Source organism: Oncorhynchus nerka, linkage group LG20 (assembly GCF_034236695.1).
Source record: "Oncorhynchus nerka isolate Pitt River linkage group LG20, Oner_Uvic_2.0, whole genome shotgun sequence".
Taxonomy (NCBI): Eukaryota; Metazoa; Chordata; class Actinopteri; order Salmoniformes; family Salmonidae; genus Oncorhynchus; species Oncorhynchus nerka.
This window is the reverse complement of record NC_088415.1, coordinates 44,043,093-44,070,017: the sequence shown is the minus strand read 5'-3', so window position 1 is coordinate 44,070,017 and position 26,925 is coordinate 44,043,093. Positions and strand designations below refer to the sequence as shown.

Sequence of the window (26,925 nt, the reverse complement as noted above, 5' to 3'; positions counted from 1 at the left end):
AAAAGCATTGACTACAGCTCAGCGTTCAACACCATAGTGCCCTCAAAGCTCATCACTAAGCTAAGGACCCTGGGACTAAACACCTCCCTCTGCAACTGGGTCCTGGACTTCCTGACGCCCGCCCCCAGGTGGTAAGGGTAGGTAACAACACATCCGCCACGCTGATCCTCAACACAGGTGCCCCTCTGGGGTGCGTGCTCAGTCCCCTCCTGTACTCCCTGTTCACCCATGACTGCAAGGCCAAGCAAGACTCCAACACCATCATCAAGTTTGCCGATGATGCAAGAGTGGTAGGCCTGATCACCGACAACGACGAGACAGCCTATAGGGAGGAGGTCAGAGACCTGGCCGTACAGTGCCAGGACAACAACCTCTCTCAACGTGATCAAGACAAAGGAGATGATTGTGGACTACAGGAAAAGGAGGACCAATCATGCCCCCATTCTCATCAACGGGGCTGTAGTGGAACAGGTTGAGAGCTTCAAGTTCCTTGGTGTCCACATCACCAACAAACTATCATAGTCCAAACACATTAAGACAGTCGTGAAGAGGGCATGACAAAACCTATTCCCCCTCAGGAGACTGAATGATTTGGCATGGGTCCTCAGATCCTCATGTGACAAATAGAATTGGATTGGATTTAAGACATACAGTACATATTCACTTATACTGGTACCCCCTTCTCTGTTTTGTCTTTTTTCTAACTGCTGTTTAGTCTGCCGTTGTTTTGATCTCTGGTTGTTTGTGTTTTATTGTAAAGCAACTTTAGGTCCTTGAAAAACGTTATTTAAGTCCCATGTATTATTATTATTATATACATATTTGGCATCAGACAATGTGATTTGAGGTGCAGCCCGAAAACCAGTGGAACAAAACTCGAAAATACAGGTGCAACTCTCTCAGACACAATTACAAATCTGTAGATTGTATTAGTTCAGAGTTTAAAACATGACATTTTGCCAGCCATTGGCCTTCATCAGAAAAACATCTTAAGCCTGACATGCAGCTATGAGGCGAACTCCGCTCGACACCCCATCTTGAATGAACTGTGAGGTGAGGAACATGACCTTTCTCATTGGGAGGTTCTTGATGAGTGTGGCTGCTGTGCTGTGACTGAGATCAGGAGTGGGCGCCAGCAAACAGCTACACAGCTGAGGTAAGGCATTAAAAAACAAATGCATGGTTTATGAACTAAGAAAATTCTATCAACTTCAGTTAATCCGTGATTTCTATTTCCTACGATAATAGAATGCTGATGTGACTGAATATAGACTACAACGCTGTAATGCCCTTTAGTTCTCTCACCTTTACATGCTCAGGCAGGGCATCGCATGGACTCACTGCTACTGCTGGCTTCTGTGATGAGATTGTCGACTAACTATCTGGCCTTTCAAACCCTCCGTTCCTACTGCCGACCCCACACTGCTGCTACAGCTCCTCTCGGTCTCTACAGCAGGGAAGAGACTCATCTTCCTCTTACTCTGCTGTCCGGAGTCCCCCTCAGGTTTCGAGTCCAGAGCCACACAGCTGCTATTGCTCTGTGCAACCACCAACTCTAGCCCACTCTGTGAGGGTGGTTGTGGATCTATAGGTTCACCATCCTATTGCTTTAACACCACTCCTCGGAAGCTTGCATAGTCCCCTCAGTCTGTCTCTGCACTGGTGTGTGATGAGGGGCCAGGGACTCCCAGGAGCTGGACAATCAGAGCAGGTTCCCCCTGCCTGAGACATTCTAGCAGAAGGAGAATACTGGTCCTGTAAAGTACGAGGTGGAGGAAGGATAAAAGGCTCAGTTGGAAGGTGACTGGTTTGCTGAGGAGAAGACCATAGCTAAGGGTGATTGTTCATTGTGAATGTAAAACAGTATACTATAGTTTTGTGTACAGCTACAATGACATTAGCTATAGGCCCACTCAATGCTGTTCACATGTGCATTAAGATTTAGTGGAACAAACTCTGACATGTAATTTCTCCAGGGGTGTAAAGCACTTAAAAGTATTTTTGGGATATCTGTACTTTGCTGTTAATATTTGACTACTTTTACTTCACTACATTCCAAAAGAAAACAATGTACTTTTTACTCCATACATTTTCCCTGACACCCAAAAGTACTGGTTACATTTTGAATGGCTAGCAGGACAGGGAAAAGCTCCAATTCATGCACTTATGAGGACAACCCTTGTCATCCCTACTGCCTGTGATCTGACTGACTCACTAAACACAAACGCTTTGTTTGGAAATAATGTCTGAGTGATGTTGTGACCATGGCAGTCAATCATTTATTTTATCAATTTAAAAAAAAAATATAATTTTAAATGGTGCCATCTGGTTTGCTTGAAATGCTGTACTTTTACTAAATACATTGCCTTTCTTTACACAAGTATTTAAAACCAAATATTTTTACTCTAGTATTTTATTGGGTGACTTTCACGTGAGTCATTTTCTGTTAAGGCATTACTTTTACGCAAGTATGACAATTGGTAACTTTATCACCGCATTTCTCCAATTTCCCATCATTTCGGCATATTTCTGCCTGGCAGTGTCGAGAAGAGTGTGGATGCAGAGGTCCAGGTCTGACCGTCGCCGGAACACCCACAGAGCCTGGAGGGCACTGGTAGCCCCCCATGAAGAGAGCAACAACCGAGAGAATCCATCAAACCCTTGCTGGCTGGAGCTACAGAACAATTTAACTGTATTAGAAGTGATTCACTCTTTCGCAATACAAAACACTTGAAAACGTGCAAATCATCAACACCAAGCTGTTTTGATGACAACCACTATAGGATTGTGGCTTTAGTATGAAAAGGTTAAAACAATCAACCCAATGACCAAGTGTGACATGAAGCCAGCAATGGCTGTATTTAGACAGGCAGCCCAATAGGGATGTTTTTACCAATTCACATCTTTTCAAAACCAGAGCGGTCAAAACATCAAATTTGGGCTGCTTGTGTAAACAAACTTTATTGGCTTCAAGTCAAATTTGGTTACTGGTGTGTGTGTTCAACATTCATACTAAAGGCAAAACAGTATACAGTGGTAGTCATCAAACCCCGAAGCAGGTTAGACACGGCCATTCCCCGAAGCAGGTTAGACTGAATGAGCAAAATCAAGTAATAAAAACAGGCAAACTGTGAAACTATGTTTTATTCTCTTTTCTGTGCGTGCAAATACAAACAGGTTAGAAGTAATAAAAATCAGACATTAGAGTCTTCAATCAGCATGTCAACAGGAGTGTCATGCCCTGTCAACAGTACAGTAAAGCATCTCAAGTACAGTGGAGACTGCTGAGGGGAGAATGGCTCATAATGGCTAAAATGGAATGGTATCAAAAACATGGTTTTCATATGTTTGATACCATTCCCGCACATTATCATGAGCAGTCCTCTCCTCAGCAGACTCCACTCAAGTATAGCAGACAGGTGACAAATAGCAGGGCAGGGCAATGTATTGCCCGGAGGAATGGCAAGATTTGTATGATGCTATAGGAGTATTCGCCATATCTTAGGTCAAGGCAAAGTATACTTCCAATTCAGATATAAAATATATAAACTACACATTCTAAAAAATAAATCTCACTTTCTAAATGGTGCAAAATGGCAAGTAACACTTCTTTAAGTTTTTTAAACAGGACCAACCAATGGAACAGAGGGCAATCCAAAGCAGAGCACCACATCAATTGACCAACTAATCAATTAACCCAGCCTCTACTTGCAATGAACCAACGCCATCAACAGCAAGAGAAGAACCAATCTTCCTGTCTAACAACCAGCCCTGGATCCAACAAAAAGGTTAGCGGTTTGTTAGGACTGTTCATATCAAGTGTGGGAGGCTTAACAATCCTAGTAAGCGAACCAGTGGTAATCCTAGCCTTCGGTACAGTTCTTCAAGCAACAGGTCTGCAAGTGCTGGGCGTATACCTCAAACAATTACTTTGCCCACCAGGAAAGCAGATATATGCAGCATATATAGGGACTTCAGTTCTGAGAGACAGTGAGTGAATAAATGGCAGTCTTCTTTAATTGGGTTAGAGTAGATGACCTAGCCAACCATTGCATACCAAATCCTTGGAGCAGGGTGCTCAGAATAGGTCATAATCGTCATATTCACTCAGGTACAAGGGAAACTCATCGTCATCCTCATCATCCAGCAAGTCATCCAGCAGAGTCATAGCAATGACATAGTCAAGAAGTTGTAGGCTGCCCAAGTCATCAAGACTCATCGCATGGTGCTATTGGAAAAGAGAAAAGAAAAAAAAAATCTGCAATTTAGATATGCATTGAGTGGTCACAATATCAAATGTCTGTTCCCGTTTACATGTATCTATGTTAAAATGTGTGTGAAGCAAAAGCGATGCCAAATATTTACAGAATGTGCTGATCTGCGTCGGCGAGGTGGTCGGTAGCCATGAGGCAGGTCATGCCAATAGAGACACTCAGTCTTGAAGGGACAGCATCCATGACGCATGAAGAAACTACATCTTCTTTTACTGGAAAAAAACAAACAAACAGGGATGTGACCAGGACAGAATCAGAATTTTGGCTAGGGGACAGGGGCATTTCAATAACATGAATGGAGGAATAGCAGGAATCCTTGATTAATCAGGAAGAAACACATTCCTTTAAAGCCAATATCCCAGAAAGAGCACTATTTGATCATTCTAGACAGAATGACAAAAGCTAACCTGCATTTCGCTTTGAAGTTACGGATAAGGGTTTCCTTTGGTTGTCCCTCCACCCAGTACTTGTTAGGGACGTAAAACGCGGACTTCACTCTGCACTGTGGGCAGCTCCTTTGGGAAAGAAAACAAATGTTTAGCCCTTCCAGGCAAGTAAAAAAATAAAATAAACAGAACTTCTTTTTTTAAAATAAATACTGCCAAACTATGCTGCCCTGTCATCTTACTTTATAACTTCTTCATGGAAGTTTTTAGTTTTCCTCCAGGTGACAATGCAGCTCAGGCAGAAAGGATGGCTGCAGTTGGGCAGGATGCCAAAGCGCCTATCCTCAGCACTGGTCTTCTCGTACACAGTCTCCATGCAGATGCCACAGGTCACATCTTTACTTTGGTTGAAGGATTCCGTATTCTCCTGGGCCGTCTGGAAGGCAGCAGTGGCAGAGGAGGCACCATGCTCTGCTGCTACCTCCAGGGAGGAAGGCTCCTGCTAACAACAAATGTAACAGGCTTCATTGTGCTGCTTAGCAGTATTACTTCCCACGCTCAACATCCTAACCAGTAGGTGAACTTGTGTGTTGGCGAGGCACAGGACACATGGTCGCTCTGCTTGACAATATATTAACCAAATGCGCCACCGAAAATTATCCAATTCAGCAGCGGTGACCTTTCAAGCTGTGGCACAAGCATCTAGGACAAACTTGAAACCCTTAAACAAAGAACAAATACTAAATATTTCCATGTGCTATCTGGGTATATTCTACATCTCGACTTTGAGATTGCATTAAAAAAAAAATCCTTGAGGTAGCAGAGAAAGTAACCTAATTTCCATAACAATGACAAACCTGCTGATTGACTAGAGGCCTCCATTCGCCTGCTTGAGCCGACAGTGTGCTGGATGGAACTGTAGTTTGGGCCGATGTCTCAGGACACTGTTGGACTGAAGCTTGGGGCTCTGGGACATGAGCATGTGATGACTCCGCTGCAAATAAAGGGACATTAGTAGTACTTGGTTGTAACACAGAAACTCAACAAAACAAGAAACGTCCCTTTTCCAGGACCCTGTCTTTCAAAGATAATTTGTAAAAATCAAAATAACTTCACAGAGCTTCATTTTAAAGGGTTTCCCATGCTTGTTCAATGAACCATAAACGAATGAACATGCACCTGTAGAATGGTCGTCAAGACACTAACAGCTTATAGAAGGTAGGCAATTAAGGTCACAGTTATGAAAACGTAGGACACTAAAGAGGCCTTTCTTACTAACTCTGAAAAACACCAAAAGAAAGATGCCCAGGGTCCCTGCTCATCTGCGTGAATGTGCCTTAGGCATGCTGCAAGGAGGCATGAGGACTGCAGATGAGGACTGTAGATGAGGACTGCAGATGTGGCCAGAGCAATAAATTGCAATGTCCGTACTGTGAGACACCTAAGACAGCGCTACAGGGAAACAGGACGGGCAGCTGATCGTCCTCAGTGGCAGACCACGTGTAACACCTGCACAAGTTCGGTACAGCCAAACATCACACCTGCGGGACAAGTACAGGATGTCGGCAACAACAACTGCCCGAGTCACACCAGGAACACACAATCCCTCCATCAGTGATCAGACTGTCCGCAATAGGCTGAGAGGCTGGACTGAGGGCTGGTGGGTCCGTTGTATGGCAGGTCCTCACCAGAAACAACGTCGCCTATGGGCACAAACCTGTCGCTGGACCAGACAGGACTGGCAAAAACTGATGAGTCGCGGTTGTGTCTCACCGGGGGTGATGGTCAGATTTGCGTTTATTGTCGAAGGAATGAGCATTATTCCGAGGCCTGTTCTCTAAAGCGGGAACGATTTGGAGGTGGAGGGAACGTCATTGTCTGGGGTGGTGTGTCACAGCACCATCGGATTGAGGCTGTCATTGCATGCAATCTCAACACTGTGCTTTACAGGGAAGACATCCTCCTCCCTCATGTGGTACCCTTCATGCAGGCTCATCCTAACATGACAATGCCACCAGCCATAATGCTCGTTCTGTGAGTGATTTCCTGCAAGACAGGAATGTCAGTGTCCTGTCATGGCCAGCGAAGAGCCCGGATCTCAATCCCATTGAGCATGTCTGGGACCTGTTGGATCGGAGGGTGGGGGCTAGGGCCTTTCCCGGACATTTCTGGGGGGAACTTGCAGGTGCCTCGGTGGAAGAGTGGGGTACCATCTCACAGCAAGAACTGGCAAATCTGGTGCAGTCCATGAGGAGGAGATGCAGCATTAAGTACTGCAGTGCTGGTGGCCACACCAGATACTGAGTGTTAATTTGGACCCCTCCTTTGTTCAGGTACACATTATTCAAGTTCTGTTAGTCACATGTCTGTGGAACTTGTTCAGTTTATGTCCGTTGTTGAATCCTGTTATGTTCATACAAATATTTAGACATGTTAAGTTTGCTGAAAATAAACGCAGTTGACGTTTCTTTTTTGCAGAGTTTACATACACAGTCAAATTCCTCTGTACAGTACTACAATACAGCATCCTAGTCCCAGATCAATTTGAGCAACCTTGCTAACCCCTACGGTCATTGTAATGCCAAACATTTGAGTTGGCAAGACTGGACAAACAGTTCAGGAACCAGGTCAACAGTATACCCCGATACCAGGGTAAAACCAAGCTAAGGGGACCAATTGAAGTCATACCCCTTCGGTGCGGTGAAGTTTGCGATGAACCTTCGGCTACATCCTCTTCTGTGATATCAGTGTTCTGGCGGCCAAAGTTGTGCTGGAGGTGTGCTACATAGGTCTGCATGGACTCTGCGCCCCGACGTCCTTGGCTGTAGAAGCCCTGTGCCTGCAGTAGAGATGGCTCTGATCCTCTACGTTCTGGTAGTGCATGGCCAACCCACGGGGTGTGAACCACAGGTGCTGAACCCCTCCTACTCAACCCCGCGCTGGCTGCCTCAGGAGCAGTGACGTGGAGATATCTGTAGAATAGGCAAAACATAATTAAATGACTCAGAAAGTAGGTAGTGTAAAGGTTTATAAGGTAGTCTGATTAGTAAGTCAGGTCATTATGAATTTAATGTCTCACCTGCAGCCATCTCCAAACCAGCATCCACCTTTCTGGAAGTACCTGCATATTTGGGATGTCGGCGGCAACACTGATGGCAACTCGTGTAGATAATGACAGCGCGAACCGAATCTGCATGAACCGTTCAAGAATTGCCTGTAAAACAGATGTCATGGAACCATCACATTCACTGTTGATTTGAGACTCGGCATACAAAAAAAAAAAGAAATAACCTGTCAAGACTGCAAGACAAGCTCATGCTCTTCTCGATGTGGGTGTGTAGTGACCGGGGTTCGAACCCTTTTAACCGAACATGTTAGTTACGCGTTAGCTAGCTAGTTAGCAACGAGAGGCAATTGAAGTCCATAGCAACGACATCAAAAGTGTAGTTATAACAATTTCCAATTAACGTCAAATCAATAACTGCTCTTAACAGAGTCATTATGCTTTAGTCGTACAAGAACTTGTGTGCGCTACAACCGGATGTAAACATCATTGCAACAGATCAAGACACGCCTAGTGCGCGTTAGGTTAATCGTAGACTAAACAAAAAAAAATCAGAATAGATGGGCTGTGTTTGCGAAACCCGACCCAGTTCTCAAACCAAAAAAAAACATACCTGCAAATCCTTCTATTAATTGAAGGACGTTCATAAGAGTCATGGTACGGAAACCCATATTGTTCCATTATTGCTTGTCAAATAAAAGTAGTCTTTGTTTTTCAAGACCAGACTACAGCAAATGGCACACAAGCGGTTAACATACTACGTCACATACACCATGCCTCGTGCTCCACCACAACTTCACTTTTGTTCATGTTATTCAAATATAACAAGCCGGCAAACAATAGTCAAGACATGTGCAGCAGCCAACGACAAAAAAAGTGCCCTGTGCAGCAGAACATTTTCAGAGGAAGATGAATTGTAGGCCAAGTACTGAACAAATGAATTGCATTTAGTCACACAGTTCTTTCAAACAAATCGCATTCAAGGCCATATGAAACAAGTTAATTTTGGGATGCATACCTACAAGTCACACCACTACGAAAATGCGAAGATTGCCCTATATCTGACTCCATTTTGTGGCCTGCGTCTTGTTGCTGTTATTACCCCCCCTCAAAAACACTAGCTATAAACTTTTCAGCAAAATAGAAAGTGGGCGTTACTTTCCCATCTATCCAATTAGGAAAGGAACCAATGGGGGGTTCGATTAATCTGGCCCGGGTAGACGTGTTTTGCACCGGAAGAAGGAATCGGGCAGCTTCATGTCGTGAGCCAGGTGCCCCGTTCAAAGTCCACTGCGAAGTCGGCTCAAAACAAAAGTGACGTAAATTCGTACGTGAGTAATGAGTACGATTCTGTTTTCATATGCAACATCGATAGCTTTTCAAAATATGTATCTGCCTTCCCGATGAAAACTAGTTTGAAACTGCAAACACATTTTAAATGGAAAAGAGAGGTATGGTCCTGGACGATGCGCCATGCTCCCTTGTTGACATGACCAAGCAGCGCAGATCACTGATCGATTTGAGAATAGCGTTCCTTCCTCACAGCTTTTGCCCGTTCACGTCACGGGTAATAGACCGGCACCCTGTAGCTCAGCATAATCGAATCCGCACATTGAAAAGCCATGATCAAACACCACATCCGACCAATAGGAACACCACCCTAATTAAGCATAAATGTATCAATAACTGTAAATGTCTCATTAAAATATTGCATATGATAATTTACTGGAATGTACTAGTCTTTGAGATTACCTTTGTAATAAAAAGCAGTATATCAAATACATATTAAATACAAAAATTGTGACAATCATGTACAAAAACTATTAAAGTGCTGCAACTTGTATCTGTTCATTATTTGGGCGAAGTCACAAAAATAACAGATGCCTTCACAGAGTTTTTGCCATTCTGATATCTTGAAAAACTGTTTCAACTGGAGAAAGAATATTCTATTGTTCCCAATTTATCTCATGTGCCTCTAACAAAATTTGGCCCCACAAAAGGACACTCCCATATAATAGACTGATAAAACTTACAAACTTGCTTTTGGGGGTAATTTTGTGAATACATACTATATACAATAGCTACATATACTGCAATTGGAAAACATTTTAGTCTCACTTTATGTACAATGTACTTCCAGTATGCAGAGCGTTCATAGGTGTCACCAATTTCATGAGGTAGTTGAGTTCTACAACTTTACATAAAACACTTTTTATTTGCTATTTTGCATTTATTAAAGTCCCAACCCCAGAGAGTGCAGACCTAGAAACAATAATGAAATTATAGATAGAATACATAAAATCCTTGAAGAAGTAGTTTGTTCAGTGTTGTACATTATAGTCCTGAGTGGATGCAGAGTTCAAAGGTGTGATTTTGGTCTTTTTCATCTCTCATTATTCAAATGTATTATGCCAGACATATCTTTAATCCACAAAGCAGCCACGTTGTCTGTCCTGAGTCGTGGTAAGATAGGCAGGCACCACTACATTACATGTACCAGTAACGTAAGTAATACACTAAGGTTTAAGGACTGGTCCTTTGCTGGTTCTCCATCCATCTAGATTAGATACAGAATCACACCTCTCAAAGTAAAAGGCCAAACTCATCTAGAAAATATTACTTCAGTATTTTAGAAAACATGTTGGGGGTAATCACATTTCACAGTGGTACCTGTCCATAACCGATGATCACTGAAAGATGACAGCCTTAAAAACTTACGTAAGACTTTGTGTCATTAGTTGTCATAATTATCTATACATTTATAATTTGTGTACCCAGGTATATTATAACATTACAACTCACCACTTAGGTACCTTGGATAAACCAAAGAGCACACATCTGTACAATCTAACAAAATTACCACCATTATTCTGGTGAACATTATTCATTAACTTTTTTTTATTCCCTAACTACAATTAAATTCCCTAAAACAATTGCTCTACTGCTAACAGTACCAGTAGTGTATGAAACGATTCTGAGAGAAGTATGAAAATGTTAAATATTCAGTTGAATACAGTATAACCAAGGAAAGGTAGAGGCTCAAGTTTATGTTAATAACTTGTTTTTCGAACTGTAACACTATCCATATTGATTAACATCCATTTCCTGTTTTCCTTTTGACCTGCACCATCCCGTTTTCCTTTTGACCTGCACCATGTTGTTAAGAAACTTCTATATAGTCTCTTTAGAACTTATAAATACTTTGTAACCTGAATAAACAATTTCCTTAACAGCAAACCTCCAAATGCATTCATGAGACGACAAAATTTTACTCATAATGTGAAGTGAAACCTGTTAAAAAAAGGTTTGCCAGGTTTTGGCAACAGACTCAATTAGGGTAGTAGTACCCATTCACAACATTACTCTGGAAGAAGAGGTCTACATAATTGGTCTCGTACCTCTATTAGTGTTAGTGTTACCTCCATTAGCGAAATCCCTACAGCAGCACCTACTCATTCATGGATTTTTCTTTAATTGTACTATTTTCTACATTGTAGAATAATAGTGAATATATCAAAACTATGAAATAACACATGGAATCATGTAGTAACCAAAAAAAGTGTAGTGTATGAAACGATAAATCAAATAATATTTGATATTCTTCAAAGTAGCCACCGTTTGCTATGATGACAGCTTTGTACTCTTGGCATTATCTCAACCAGCTTCGTGAGGAATGCTTTTCCAACAGTCTTGAAGGAGTTTCCACATATGCTGAGCACTTGTTGGCTGCTTTTCCTACACTCTGCGATCCATCTCATCCCAAACCATCTCAATTTGGTTGAGGTCGGGGGACTGTGGAGGCCAGGTCATCTGATGTAGCACTCCATCACTCTCCTTCTAGGTCAAATAGCCCTTACACAGCCTGGAGGTGTGTTTTGGGTCATTGTCCTGTTGAAAACAAATTATAGTCCCACTAAGCCCAAACCAGATGGGATGGCGTATCACTGCAGAATGCTTCGGTTGCCATGCTGGTTAAGTGGGCCCTGAATTCTAAATAAATCACTGAGCGTCACCAGCAAAGCACCCTCACACCTCCTCCTCCATGCTTCACGGTTGGAACCACACATGCAGAGCTCATCCGTTCACCTACTCCGCGTCTCACAAAGACATGGCGTTTGGAACCAAAAGGACAGATTTCCACCGGTCTAATGTCCATTGCTCGTGTTCTTGCCCCAAGAAAGTATCTTCTTATTGGTATCCTTTAGTAGTGGTTTCTTTGCAGCAATTCGGCCATGAAGGCCTGATTCACGTAGTCTGAACAGTTGATGTTGAGATGTGTCTGTTACTTGAACTCTGTTAAGCATTTATTTGGTCTGCAATCTGAGGTGCAGTTAACTCTAATGAACTTCTCCTCTGCAGCAGAGGTAACTCTGGGTCTTCCTTTCCTGTGGCGGTCCTCATGAGAACCAGTTTCATCATAGCACTTGCGACTGCACTTGAAGAAACATTCAAAGCTCTTGAAATTTTCCAGATTGACTGACCTTCATGTCTTAAAGTAATGATGGACTGTTGTTTCGCTTATTTGAGCTGTTCTTGCCACTCCTACTTTGTCACAACACAACTGATTAGCTAAAACACATTAAGGAAAGAAATCCACAAATTAACTTTTAACAAGGCACGCCTGTTAATTGCAATGTATTCCAGGTGACTACCTCATGAAGCTGTTTGAGAGAATGCCAAGAGTGTGCAACGCTGTCAAAGGGTGGCTACTTTGAAGAATCTCAAATTTAAAACATATTTTGATTTGATTAACACTTTTTTGGTTACTACATGATTCCATGTATGTTATTTCATAGTTTTGATGTCTAAACTATTATTCTACAATATAGAAAATAGTAAAAATAAAGAAAAACCCTGGAATGAGTAGGTGTGTCCAAACAATTGATTGGTATTGTACATTAATATACACATAACATCATTATGTAAACATATTGCTGTCAACAACAGTCAGTATTTGCTCTAAGGGGACACTATTTGCTAAGACAGGGTTTGCTCTAAGGGGACAATAAAGTATTGAATTGAACAGTGTGGCTTTGCTTATGAGGAGGACTAGTACATGAATGTCTTTATAGATCTCCTACAGTAGAGAGTGCAGCAAGGTACGGTCCGATCCTGTTAAATCTGGTTTAGTCCAATTCCTGTAGGAGCAGATGCAACAAAGTCTAGTCCGAGTTGGTCCGGTTTAGACCACTGTGTCCAGTCATGTTCTTGTTGAGCTCCTGCAGTAGCGGGAGCAATGAGATCTCAGACTAGGGGTGTGTCTGAAATGAAAACCTATTCCCTATGTTGTGCACTACTTTTGAGGAGACGAGTACATGTCCTTGTAGAAATCCTGCACTAGCAAAAGTTCCAGTCCAGTTCAGTTCAGTCTGGTTTAGCCCAGTCAGTACATGTTCAGTCTGGTTTAGTACAGTCAGTACATGTCCTTATAGATCTCCTGTAGTAGAGGGTGCAGAGAGGTCTCCGACTCTGTCTTCTTGATCTTCTGCACCAGCAAGGCGTTCTCTGTGACAAGCTGTCTGAGGTCGGCCATCTTGTTCAGCAGCTTGGGGAAGAGGTAGAGGGAGTCCTGGTGGTTGGCCTGCAGGTGCTGGTCCAAGGCCTGGAGAATACCGTCCTGACTCTGTTCGACCTGCTTCACGTTCATTAGCCCTGGGCGGTCTGCAGATAGATCGAGAATAGTAGATGGGTAGACCACAGACGTGACAGAGCTGCCAACTCACAGCACAACCTCACTAAAAGCTTTCCGTGACTTCACGCATCCTATCCCCTCACCTTCTCAACCATATTGGACCATATCTTATTCTCCAATGTATTTTGCGAAAGAGGTGAGGAGAGAGGATACCAGGAATCGAGGGAAAGATGAATTGAGAAAGAGCTCCCCCTCAACTCCAGACAGGATAATAGCAGCTACGAACAACATTAGAGCCAGGGTTATTTGAGGAGAACAGTACTAATGTCAGAGTTACTGTGATACTACTAGTACAAAAGTATCCCATACCTCCACACAGGATGATAATGGCCACAAACAGAGCCAGGTCACTATCATCCAGCTCCAGAGCATTGAACTTCACAGCAAACTCAAACTTGGGCTCCATGATCTCACTGAAGGGTTTACGGAGGCTCCTCAGGAACTCCCGGGTCACAAAGCCCTTCCCGTTGGCCACCAGGAGGCCATCTTTGTTCATGAGGGAGGGCAGCATGGCAAAGATGGCCTCGTGGACGCCATACTTCAGTAGTGTCACCTGATGGAAGCAGGCAGGTAAATAGGAGAGAAAATAGAATTCAACACCAAAGTAAAAGTGCCATTAACAGCAGTTTGAACAGTTGACAAAAGAAAATGCATGATGATTTCATGGTATAACTATGGGAGATATTTCTACATTACTGTCAGTACATTTCACTGAGTGTGACAAGAAATTAAGTTGACAATCAATAAGTGAAAAGACAAGGTTGCTTTTTTAAGTTTTTCCCTCCGACATAACATAGGTACAACATATCCCCTTTTTGTATGGGACACTTTTAAAATGTGCCTTTAGAGGCCATGCAATTCAGTACTCATCTATACAACAAAAGCAATTTAGATCAAGAGTCCATATTAACAAAAGGTAATTGAAGGACTAACAGTACAGATAGATAGCAATAAAAACTGTACCAGAGGCACAGAGTAAATGAGAGGAAAAACAAAAAGAACTGGAGGAACTTATTCAAGAAAGATCCAGTGTAATATATTATAAAAATAGAGCGAACTGGATAGAATATGGGGAAAAAATACACCAAATGATATTTAAAAAAATCTTCAACATAGAAATGCTACCATTTTTTAAAATGGAAACTTCTTACAAGTGGAGTCACGCATGATTCACCGAATGATATTTTGAAAGAGGAAGTACTTCAAGAATGTTTTCATTTCAGTCTCCTCCATCTCCACTAACCGAAGCTAATTATAATATTTTTCCCCCAATTAATAATTTAAAATGAACATCTGTACAGAAAGACTCATGTGAAGGCCAAATTAGAGAAGGAACTTCTTGATGCAATTAAAGCTTTATGGCTGGGAAAACTCCAGAGGACCAGATATACTCAGAGGACCATTATTAGCATGTTTTAACAACTCCTATATAAACGGTAGATTATCAGACACACAACAAGGTCTGATTTCATTATTACTAAAACAGGATCCAAATTGTATATATAAAGATCCAGTCCATTTAAAAAAATTGGAGGCCTCTTACACTTCAGAGTTGTGATGCAATTTTTTTAGCTAAATGCTTGGCGCAGAGAATTAAAAAAGGTTTCGTCAGATATTATTCATCCTAGTCAGACAGGTTTTTTTACATGGACAATACATTGGAGATAACATAAGACAAGTGCTGGAAACACATGAAATATCAGGGAAACCAGAACTGGTTTTCATAGCTGATTTTGATAAAGTATGACTGGAGTTTATATATAAAATGCCTATAATATTTCAATTTTGGAGAATCTCTTATAAAATGTGTTAAAGTTACGTTTCATAACCCTAGGTACAAAATAGTAAATAATGGCTACATCTCAGAAAGTTTTAAACTGCCAAGAGGAGTAAAACAAGGTTGTCCACTATCGGCATATCTATTTATTATTGCCATCGAAATTAGCTGTCAAAATTAGATCCAACAATAATATTAAGGAATTAGAAATCCGAGGCTTAAAAACAAAGTTGTCATTGTACGCTGATGATTCATGTTGTTTTCTTTCAAATCCACAATTTGGATCCCTCCACAGCCTCATAGAGGTTCTGGATACTTCTGCTAATTTCTCTGGATTAAAACCAAATTATGATAAGTAAATATTACGTATTGGGTCACTAAAATAAATACAAAAAAATCAGCTTCTACATTACCGTGTAGTTTACCAATAAAACAGTCTGACAGGGATGTGGACATACTCGGTATACAAATTCCAAAATAAATAAATGATCTAAAAACAAAAAGGTATCATTTTTGTAAATGATATCATAAATACGACTGGTGGAGTTGTCACACGTGCAGCTAACACAGAAATATGGAAATTTCTGCTCTACCCAAAATTACAACCAACTAATCGCAGCATTACCATAAAAATGGAAGAGGCAAATGGAAGGGGGAAAAAGTAAGGAACTTGTCTGTCAGCCCTGCATTAAAGACCATAAATGGTTAAAGAAAATTGTGACAAATAAACACATACACCAATTTCATTTAAGGACCAAAAAATTGACAGCTGTGCCAAATAAATTGCAAAATAGTTGGGAAGAGATTTGTGATGTGCCATGGCACATGGTTTTTGAATTGATAACGCAAAACAACGCCGGATTCAAAACTTCAAATTTTCCCATTTAAATGATACAAAATTCTTGCAACCAATTATTGCGCAAAACAGAGAGGTAGCCATTTTTCCTCCCGGTCCTAGTGAAAAGCCAACTGTCCCGGTTGATATATTATCGAATAGATATTTGAAAAACACCTTGAGGATTGATTATAAAAAAACGTTTGCCATGTTTCTGTTGATATTATGGATATTATTTGGAATTTTTGTCTGCGTTGTCCTGACCGCTATTTCCGGTGGATTCCTGGGCATAACGCATCAAACTAACGGAGTTATTTGGATATAAAAAATATCTTTATGGAACAAAAGGAACATTTGCTGTCTAACTGGGAGTCTCGTGAGTGAAAACATCTGAAGATCATCAAAGGTAAACTATTAATTTGATTGCTTTTCTGATTTTCGTGACCAAGTTACCTGCCGCTAGGTGTACATAATGTTTTGTTAGTATATCGATGAACTTACAAACGCTTGTATTGTTTTCGCTGTAAAGCATAATTTGTATGTATGTACAGTTGAAGTCGGATGTTTACATACACCTTACACAAATACATTTAAACTCAGTTTTTCACAATTCCTGACATTTAATCCTAGTAAAAATTCCCCGCCTTGGGTCAGTTAGGAACACCACTTTATTTTAAGAATGTGAAATGTCAGAATAATAGTAGAGAGAATGACTTATTTCAGCTTTTATTTCTTTCAGCACATTCCCAGTGCGTCCGAAGTTTACATACACTCAATAAGTATTTGGTAGCATTGCCTTTAAATTGTTTAACTTGGGTCAAATGTTTCGAGTAGCCTTCCACAAGCCTCCCACAATAAGTTGGGTGAATTTTGGCCCATTCATCCTGACAGAGCTGGTGTAACTGAGTCAGGTTTGAAGGCCTCCTTGCTCGCACATGCTTTTTCAGTTCTGCCCACACATTTTCTACAGGTTTGAGGTCAGGGTTTGTGATGGCCACTCCAATACCTTAACTTTGTTGTCCTGAAGCCATTTTGCCACAACTTTGAAAGTATGCTTGGGGTCATTGTCCATTTGGAAGACCCATTTGCGACCAAGCTTTAACTTCCTGACTGATGTCTTGAGATGTTGCTTCAATATATCCACATAATTTTCCTATCTCATGATGCCATCTATTTTGTGAAGTGCACCAGTCCCTCCTGCAGCAAAGCACCCCCACAAAATGATGCTGCCACCCTGTACTTCATGGTTGGGATGGTGTTCTTCGGCTTGCAAGCCTCCCCCTTTTTCCTCCAAACATAACGATGGTTATGTCATTATGGCCAAACAGTTATATTTTCATTTCATCAGACCAGAGGACATTTCTCCAAAAATTACAATCTTTGTCCACCATGTGCAGTTGCAAACCGTAGTCTGGATTTATTATGGCGGTTTTGGAGCAGTGGCTTTGTCCTTGCTGAGCGGCCTTACAGGTTATGTCGATATAGGACTCGTTTTACTGTGGATATATACACTTTTGTACCAGTTTCCTCCAGCATCTCCACAAGGTCCTTTACTGTTGTTGATTTGATTTGCACATTTCGCACCACAGTATGTTCATCTCTAGGAGACAGAACGCGTCTCCTTCCTGAGTGGCATGACGGCTGCGTGGTCTCATGGTGTTTATACTTGTGTACTATTGTTTGTACAGATGAAAGTGGTACCTTCAGGCGTATATATTTACCCCAAAAATATATGGGGGATTGGAAATGCAGACAATTACATTGATGGAAGCAAGAATCTATCCACAATATTAAAGCTGATCCACCCCTTAAAAAAAAGAAAAAAGACAAGCGTTAGCAAGCTCTGTTGAGAAGACTGTGGTCCATGCCATACCTGGTCGTTGAGGAAGAGATCCACAAACCCTGGGATGTTCTTGGCGAACTCAGTTAGCTCTCGTACCGTCTCCACCGTGGTGCACTGACAGCGGTAAAACACGTGTACCCCTATCTCTTTTGTGAGGGGCGCGCCCGGGATTAACTGGTTCCACACTAGACCACTCTCTGCTTGCCACAGGGTGTCCACATCATGGATCACAAATGGCTGCCGGGGGAGAGAAAGAGAAAGCATTCATCTTTTAACAGTCTGGTCTTCCTTTTCTTTAAAAAAACGAACTATATGTAATTGTTAATGACAAGTTAAAACTCATTACGAAAAACATATTGATAAGAGGCTAATTAAAAACTAAAGAGCTCTACAAATAATCAGCCACTAAATCTTTCTTTCTATGAGGAGGTTACTAGTAATATGCGTCTACATTGGTGCAACCAGAAAAGCCTTGCCCCTCATCCAAGTTCAGATGGGTTGTTGTGAGTTATGACCATAAACATCATTGGTTCAGCTTGGAAGGCGTATCCTACCTTGGTGCAACCAGAAAAGTCATCCTCATTATCAAACTCAGAGAGTGTGTTCTAAAGGTTTTAACCAGAGGTGTAACCAATACCCATGCACTGTCAGGTCCAAAATTATTGGCACCGTTGATAAAGATTAGCAAAAAAGACTGTATAAAATAAATAATACAAATGCAGCTACATTACGTGCATATATTATTTTATACTAAAAATAAAAATACCCCAAAAGATAAGGGTTAAAATGATTGGCACCATTTTTCAGTACTCTATCACCCTACCCTTGTGAGGATAATGACACTGAGCCCTTTTCTATTATGTTTTATGAGATTGGAGAACACATTGGGAGAGATCTTAGACCATTCCTCCATACAGAATCTTTCCCCTCTGAGCTTGCTGGAAGTGGATCTTCCAGCAAGACAGTAACCCCAAGCACACATCAAAATCCACAAAGAAATGATTAATTGACCACAAAATCATAATTTGGCAATGGCCATCTCAGTCTTTGGACTTTGGACCCATTAAAAACCTGTGGTTTGAATTGAAGAGGACAGTCCATAAGTGCAGACGAAGGATATCAAGGATCTGGAAATATTCTGTATGGAGGAATGGTCTAAGATCTCTCGCAATGTGTTCTCCAATCTCATAAAAACATTATAGAAAAATCCTGTCATTACCCTCGCCAGGGGAGGCGAAAAAAAGGATGGTGGTCAAAATTATAGGCACCCGCCAATCATTTTTACCACCACCCTTCTTTTTTTTTTTTTACTGAGCAATTGTATTAGTATAAAATAATCTAATTTCCAAATGTTTTGGAGCATACAATATAGCTCAGTATTTGTATTATTTATTTTATAGTATTTTTTGCTAATCTTAATCAAGGGCATCAACACTGAGTGTACAAAATATTAGTTACACCTTCCTAATATTCAGTTGCACCCTCCTTTTGCCCTCAAAACAGCCTTAAAATGTCGGGCATGGACTCTACAAGGTGTCGAAAGCGTTCCACAGGGATACTGGCCCATGTTGACTCCCACAATTCTGTCAAGATGGCTTGATGTCCTTTGGGTGATGGACCATCCTTGATACACACGGGAAACTGTTTTTGCGTGAAAAATCCAACAACGTTGCAGTTCTTGACACACTCAAACAGGTGCGCCTGGCACCACACCTTTGACCTGTCTCCTCCCCTTCATCTACACTGATTAAAGTGGATTTAACAGGTGACATCAATAAGTCATCATGGCATTCACCTGGTCAGTCTGTAACAGAAAGAGGTGTTCCTAATGTTCACACTCAGTGTATATTTACATAAGAGTGAGCGTACCGATGTGCAGCTGGTCTTGCCGGTGAGGATGCTGCGGGCTTTCTTCTTGGTCATAATGAGGTTCTTCAGGTAGGCTTGGTACACCTGTTTAGCCAGGGTCTTGAGGTCTGAGCCACCAAGGTGGTGGGAGTCCAGCTCCTCTGCTAGCAGGCCAGCCACTAGCTTCTTCTTCTCAGCCCCCGGCATACGCCCATACCGGATCGCTGCCGGGCGAACAGGCAGAGTAGTGTTAGCATTGAAGGTGAAACAGACAAAGACAGTTTAGCATCATGCATACAGCCATATTAGATCACTGGGTAGACAGTAGCATTAGCATCGAAAGCTGTACAGTGCATTTGGAAAGTATTCAGACCCCTTGACTTTTCCCACATTTTGTTATTCTAAAATTAAATGTATTGTTTTCCTCAATCTACACACAATACCCCATAATGACAAAGCAAAAACAGGTTTTTAGAAATATGTCATGGCATAAGTATTCAGACCCTTTGCTATGAGACTATAAATAAGAGTTCAGGTGCATCTTGTTTCCAATGATCATCCTTGAGATGTTTCTACAAATTGATTGGAGTCCACCTGTAGTAAATTTAATTGATTGGACATGATTTGGAAAAGGCACACACCTGTCTATATAAAGGTCCCATAGCTGACAGTGCATGTCAGCGCAAAAACCAAGCCATGAGGTCAAAGGAGTTGTCCGTAGAGCTCCGACACAGGATTGTGTTGAGGCACAGATCTGGGGAAGGGTACAAAAACATTTCTGCAGCATTGAAGGTCCCCAAGAACACAGTGGCCTCCATCATTCTTAAATGGAAGAAGTTTGGAACCACCGAGACTCTTCCTAGAGCCGGACGCCCGGCCAAACTGAGCAATCGGGGGAGAAGGGCATTAGTCAGGGAGGTGACCAAGAACCCGGTGGTTACTCTGACAGTTCCTCTGTGGAGATGGGAGAACCTTCCAGAAGAACAACCATCACCAATCAGGCCTTTATGGTAGTGGTCAGACGGAAGCCACTCCTCGGTAGAAGGCAAATGACAGCCAGCTTGGAGTTAGCCAAAAGGTACCTAAAGGACTCTCAGACCATGAGTAACAAGATTATTTGGTCATATAAAATCAAGACTGAACAGAATGCCAAGCATCACATCCGTTAGAAACCTGGGACCATCCCTACGGTGAAGCATGGTGGTGGCAACATCATGCTGTGGGGATGTTCTTTAGCGGCAGGGACTGGGAGACTAGTCAGGATCGAGGGAGAGATTAGTGAAGCAAAGTACAGAGAAATCATTGATGAAAACCTGCTCCAGAGCGCTGAGGACCTCAGACTGGGGGTGAAGGTTCACCTTCCAAAAGGACAATGACCCTAAGCACACAGCCAAAACAACGCAGGAGTGGGTTCGGGACAAGTCTCTGAATGACCTTGAGTGGCCCAGCCAGAGGCCGGACTTAAACCCGATCAATCATCTCTAGAGAGACATAAAAATAGCTGTGCTCTGAAGCTCCCCATCCAACCTGACAAACCTTGAGGATCTGCAGAGAATGGGAAAACCTCCCCAAATGCTGGTGTGCCTAGCTTGTAGCATCATACCCAAGAACACTCGAGGCTAATCGCTGCCAAAGTTGCTTCAACAAAGTACTGAGTAAAGGGTCTGAATACTATGTAAATGTGATAGTTTTTATTTTTAATACATTTCAAAAAAACATGTTTTTCTTTGTCATTATGGTGTATTAAAAAATATATATATATTTTAGAATAAGGTTGTACTTTTCAAATGCACTGTATAGCCCCACCAAAATGAGGTTCAAGAGTTTCATAAATTAATATTGTTAATATTGAAACACATTATCAGTAGTTCTTAGGGACAGTTTTCAAAACACAGATTAAGATCCTCCATTCAGTCCAGGGCTTTATCTGCATCTACGATACTGGCCCTTAATCTGTAAAAGGACCAAGTATTTCCAGACCCTGAAAGACCCATTAACGGTCTCCTCTCACCGTCATGGGACATGCCCAGGGCCAGGCACTTCTGGAAGCGGCAATACTGGCACTTATTACGGTTCTTTTTCAGGATCTTACAGGCTCTCTCACAGCGCTCGTACTCCAGCTTCATCCGAATGGTCCGCCGGAAGAAGCCCTAGACCAATTGATACGCACAGGGGAGAGGGAGCAAGCGAGTTCAGTTTATTTACAATTGAAGGCATTACAGGAAATACAGATATAACACTGCATTCACCACAAGTCACACATTATGGCCATTGAACTTGAGTTGCAGGTTAATAACATTTTACTGCAGTGGGCTAAATTAGGGTCACACAGAGTTGTAGTCAAACAAATCTACTAAAAGTATACAGTGGGGCAAAACAGTATTTAGTCAGCCACCAATTGTGCAAGTTCCCCCACTTAAAAAGATGAAATACTTATTTTCCACCATCATTTGCAAATAAATTCATTAAAAATCCTACAATGTGATTTTCTGGATATTTTTTTCTAATTTTGTCTGTCATAGTTGAAGTGTACCTATGATGAAAATTACAGGCCTCTCATCTTTTTAAGTGGGAGAACTTGCACAATTGGTGGCTGACTAAATACTTTTTTGCCCCACTGTGTAGTTGAAATGTATTCAATATTAAGTGTGCATCCCAATATTACACTTTATATACAGCACAGAAAACTGAAATAAAACAAAGCTGTTGGACATTGGAAGACCGGATTGACGGGTTATTTAAAATAATGTTTAAAAAAATATATAAATAACATTCCACCCATGAGGCCACTTGGTCATTTGACTGCAGGAAAGGGCTACCGGACTGGAATGCTGCAACATAGGACACAAACTAAACTCAAGCTAAGCTCGGGTCAGGTTGAGGCTGTTAGCAGCCATGACAAAACCTCCAGGATTTAAGACCCAAGAACATTAAGCACATTTGTTTTCTGATTATTAAGCCCCATTGTTAGACTTGTGAAATCTCTCACCTTGCAGCCCTCGCAGGCATGCACACCGTAGTGGAACCCTGAAGCTTTGTCAGCACAGATCCTACACTCCACGTTGATACCAGGCCCTGTGGCCTCATCCCGTCCCAGACGCAGCTGCTCCGACAGCGAGGGAGACGACGTGTGAGACAGGTCTGGCACACAGAGAGACAACACCCATCTGATTGTCGTACGAGAGACTCGTATTACCAGCTCAAACTGATCTGGGACCAGGCCATACCCATATGCTCTGGTCTGCTGATGTATTCACTATAAGTCCAAAATATTACAGTGAAGCATATCACATCCCACTTAGCGTATTATTTCAAATATAAACAATGACATGTACTTCATTTACTCTCTTTTACCTGTATAGTTGTTATCAGCAGCAGGACTGTCTTGTCTGCTGTATCTAGTCTTGTCCTTCTCCAGTCCCTCCTCTTCCCCTCCTCCCTTCTCTCCATTCTGTTGGCTGCCAGTCCCATTCCATGATACCCTCGAGATGGGGGACCTCGGCCTCTCCGCCCCACTGCCTTCACCCTCCTCAACCCCCAGCTCCTGCAGGTCCGTCAACCCTCCAAAGTCAGGGGCCACTGCCTCCACGTCCCTTGCAGTCCATATATCATCAGCTGCCGTGTCCAGGGGATGTGGAGAGTTTGGGCCACATAGGGGCTGCGGGCCTGTCCTAGTCTCCCCATTCACCTGTTCAAGGTGCTCAGGGGAAGGTAGCTGCTGTAACAAATCCATGGCTCCTTACCTTGTGGTCAGGGTGCTAAAGCGCCTCTTCCCTGTCTGTCATGATGTTGCTGACATGGTCTCCCCTGTTAAGGTAAGGAACAGCGTAATTATGCAACAACATTTAAAGACATATCTATCTATGTCTCTATATACTTGACATATGACTGAATGGATCACTAGGTTCATATCAAAAGGAAACCCAGGTAGAGTTATTATGGCAAACTGTAGCTAAACATTTGAAACAAAAAATGTGCAATACTTATTGGACAAGTCCTGGTAGGCCCTCCCTGTTTCAGACTGTTTTCTTCTGTTTTGGTGCCTAATGAACATGACCTAGTTATTGGGGTTCTTTGTTGTAGGATTAGAGAGAGGGTGAGAGAGCAAGAGTGAGCTCAAATGTCTCTGCTAGTGCAGCAATCAAACATTAGTCTCATAACCAACCTTAGCCTCTAAGTATCCAAGAGTAAAATACGTACACTCTCGTCTCTAACATGTAGGCTCGGCATTCCCAAACAGTCCCATTACAAGTCAGAATGTTGAACAAACTTAATTTCAACGATATTGTGTATTAGAGGTCGACCGATTAATTGTTTTCGAGATGATAGTTCCCGGATCCGACCATATTAATGACCTAAGGCTCGTATTTCTGTGTGTTATTATGTTATAATTAAGTTTATGATTTGATAGAGCAGTCTGACTGAGCGATGGTAGGCACCAGCGGGCTCGTACGCTTTCATTCACACAGCACTTTTGTGCGTTTTGCCAGCAGCTCATTGCTGTGCTTCAAGCATTGAGATGTTTATGACTTCAAGCCTATCAACTCCAGAGATTAGGCTGGTGTAACCGATGTGAAATGGCTAGCTAGTTAGCGGGGTGCGCGCTAATAGCGTTTCAAACGTCACTCGCTCTGAGACTTGGAAGTGTTGTTCCCCTTGCTCTGCGAGGGCCGCGACTTTAGTGGAGCGATGGGTAACGCTGCTTCGAGGGTGGCTGTTGTCAATGTGTTCCTGGTTCGAGCCCAGGTAGGGGTGAGGAGAGGGACGGAAGCTATACTGTTACACTGGCAATACTATAAGGTGCCTATAAGAACATCCAATAGCCAAAGGTATATGAAATACAAATCGTATAGAGAGAAATTGTCCTATAATAACTACAACCTAAAACTTCTTACCTGGGAATAATGTAGACTACTGTTAAAAGGAACCACTAGCTTTCATATGTTCTCATGTTCTGAGCAAGGAACTTAAACGTTAGCCTTTTTTACATGCACATATTGCACTTTTACTTTCTTCTCCAACACTGTTTTTGCATTATTTAAACCAAATTGAACATGTTTCATTTTATTTGAGGCTAAATTTATTTTATTGATGTATTATATTAAGTTAAAATAAGTGTTCATTCAGTATTGTTGTAATTGTCATTATTACAAATAAAAAATATTTTAAAAATGGCCGATTAATCGGTATCGGCTTTTTAAAAAAAAACGTAATTGGTCGACCTCTAGTCTGTAAAGCTTTTGTATTTTTATGATTGGCTCATTCAACCCCCTCCTCTCCTCTAACTATTCCCCAGGTCGTTGCTGTAAATGAGAACATGTTCTCAGTCAACTTAACTGGTAAAATAACGGATAAATAAAAATAAATAAATTCCGGTTTCTTTTTTTCAATACATGACAAACACTTGCACGATATGGCCGAGCTTAACCGAACCACAGACCAAATGTTGCCCCACACTATCTGCTGGCAAATTTCACAGCTGATTGCGATTTAACTTGCTTAGATCCTCTACTTTTGGTAACATTCAGCTATTGTTTACATATTGTGCATCACATGCATGTTTCAGGAGATTGAAAATGCAAGCAACAGAACCTACTGGAGCAGCAATAATACCAATTCTAGGCTATTACTCAATAGAACAAGTCTAGTACAGACAAAAACTGTAGGAAATTACTGTTCAAACACTCGTTCAGACTTGTCACCTAGCTAATAACCTGTCATGCTAGTTCTTAGAAAATCTGCTGCTGGGCTTTGAGTGAGTCATTCTAAAGGGCTTGGCACCATTGATTGGCACAGACAGGGTCGAAAATAGCACAATATAAGTATACATGACACAAAAAAGTGTTTACGAGTGAGTACATCACAAACATCTCTGATGAATCCTCTTCCCAATACAGCCTCTTCCAACACCAAATGTTGCTTTGATGTCAAGTAGGCTCATAAGGTCAGCAATATAAGCTTATCATGAGACTTTTGTTCAAATCATGACTGGTAATTTGATTGAATCCATATTCCATATACCAAAACATGCATTCAAAAATCACATTGACAGACAATGCCAACATGAATTGAAAGAAATCTATAGACTTAACTATAGTGACGTGAAAGCAATCCTAAATAAACAATGTCTGATAGTTCCCGAGTACAGACCAGAGGCAGAAGACAAGCTAGTGAATAAATTGAACTGTTCTTGTTCTTGTCTTGGTGAATATAGCTAACTAGCTAGCCTAGTATGGCAGCTAACCGTAAGTCCATTCTTACCTTTCTCAATGGTGTTTTCCAAAGAATGTGTACCGGTGAAGTTACCAAAACGTGTCCATTAGCACTTGATTAGATTCGCTGGCTGTGAGGTGTTGTTTGCTAGCAGCTAGCTAACGCTAGCTAGCTTACGTTAGCTAGCTCTGAACTTGTAAAAACAAATCCCAATTCATCTGTCAATACTGTTAAATAGTCTGTCCTGTATGCTTGCAGTACAGTCTCCGTGTCTGGTAGCTGGCTGGTTAAAGTACATTTTGTATCAAACTTTTCAGTGAGCTCTTGCTAACTACTGTTAGCCCAGTGTGAATCATTACACCTCACTCAGTCAACCTTCTCCTGCGCACTGCTGTTGCCCTCTGAGTGCCTGCTTCCATTAGTTCACGTTACAGAATCACAAAGGCAAAATTGGCTATATCGTAAAAATTAATGAAAATAAAAATGTGCTTTTGAGTCTTCATTTAAGGGTTTGGTTAGCATTAGATTAGCAGTGTGGTTATGGTTAGGTTTAAAATCAAATTTTAAGAATATAAATGTTAGAAATAGGCGGGGTTTATGACTTTGTGGCTGTGGTAACTAGTGACTACCCTGAGTTCCCCTCATTTTACATTTGAGTAATTTAGCAGACCTACAGTTAGTGCATTACTTTTAAGATAGCCAGGTGAGACAACACATTACAATCATATCAAGTACATTTTACCTAAACAAAATATTTATCAGCAAAGTCAATGCTAGTGAAAAAATAGAGGGGTGACATGGGATTACTTTGGAAGGTTGAACACCGGTGGTCACTGTGGAGGACAGGCCAGGCCGCAAGCAATGTTGGGAGAAGAGGAAAAAAGATTGAAGAGAATCAGGAAAGCGGAGATTTGAATTTGTGGAAGATGGCTTTTTTTCAGATGGGGTGTTGTAGAAGATTGGTGTCAAGTGCAAAATGAGTGAGCCATGTGC

General features: G+C 41.6%; 2 protein-coding genes across 5 annotated transcripts; both read right to left on the bottom strand.

Annotated features, from left to right (window-relative positions):
- Window positions 1–3,126: 3,126 nt before the first annotated feature.
- Window positions 3,127–8,874, bottom strand: mkrn4 (makorin, ring finger protein, 4). 4 transcript variants are annotated; one of them, XM_029622810.2, is made up of 8 exons: window positions 8,743–8,874; window positions 7,740–7,874; window positions 7,349–7,632; window positions 5,518–5,654; window positions 4,903–5,162; window positions 4,682–4,789; window positions 4,366–4,486; window positions 3,127–4,228 (listed from the first exon to the last, which is right to left on the bottom strand). In XM_029622810.2, the coding sequence occupies exons 1-8, from the start codon at window positions 8,793–8,795 to the stop codon at window positions 4,079–4,081; spliced, it is 1,248 nt and encodes a 415-aa protein (XP_029478670.1). In that variant the 5' UTR covers window positions 8,796–8,874; the 3' UTR covers window positions 3,127–4,078. The 4 variants fall into 4 exon arrangements, with proteins under 4 accessions (XP_029478670.1, XP_029478668.1, XP_029478669.1 ...); XM_029622808.2 differs by lacking the exon at window positions 8,743–8,874 and adding an exon at window positions 8,338–8,442; XM_029622809.2 differs by lacking the exon at window positions 8,743–8,874 and adding an exon at window positions 8,338–8,442 and having other exon boundaries at window positions 4,903–5,159.
- A 1,730-nt stretch (window positions 8,875–10,604) lies between these two features.
- ppardb (peroxisome proliferator-activated receptor delta b) lies at window positions 10,605–26,462 on the bottom strand. Its single transcript, XM_029622812.2, has 8 exons — window positions 25,981–26,462; window positions 23,074–23,526; window positions 22,709–22,860; window positions 21,731–21,869; window positions 19,741–19,943; window positions 17,902–18,108; window positions 13,726–13,969; window positions 10,605–13,385 (listed from the first exon to the last, which is right to left on the bottom strand). The coding sequence occupies exons 2-8, from the start codon at window positions 23,450–23,452 to the stop codon at window positions 13,138–13,140; spliced, it is 1,572 nt and encodes a 523-aa protein (XP_029478672.1). The 5' UTR covers window positions 23,453–23,526; window positions 25,981–26,462; the 3' UTR covers window positions 10,605–13,137.
- Window positions 26,463–26,925: the final 463 nt, after the last annotated feature.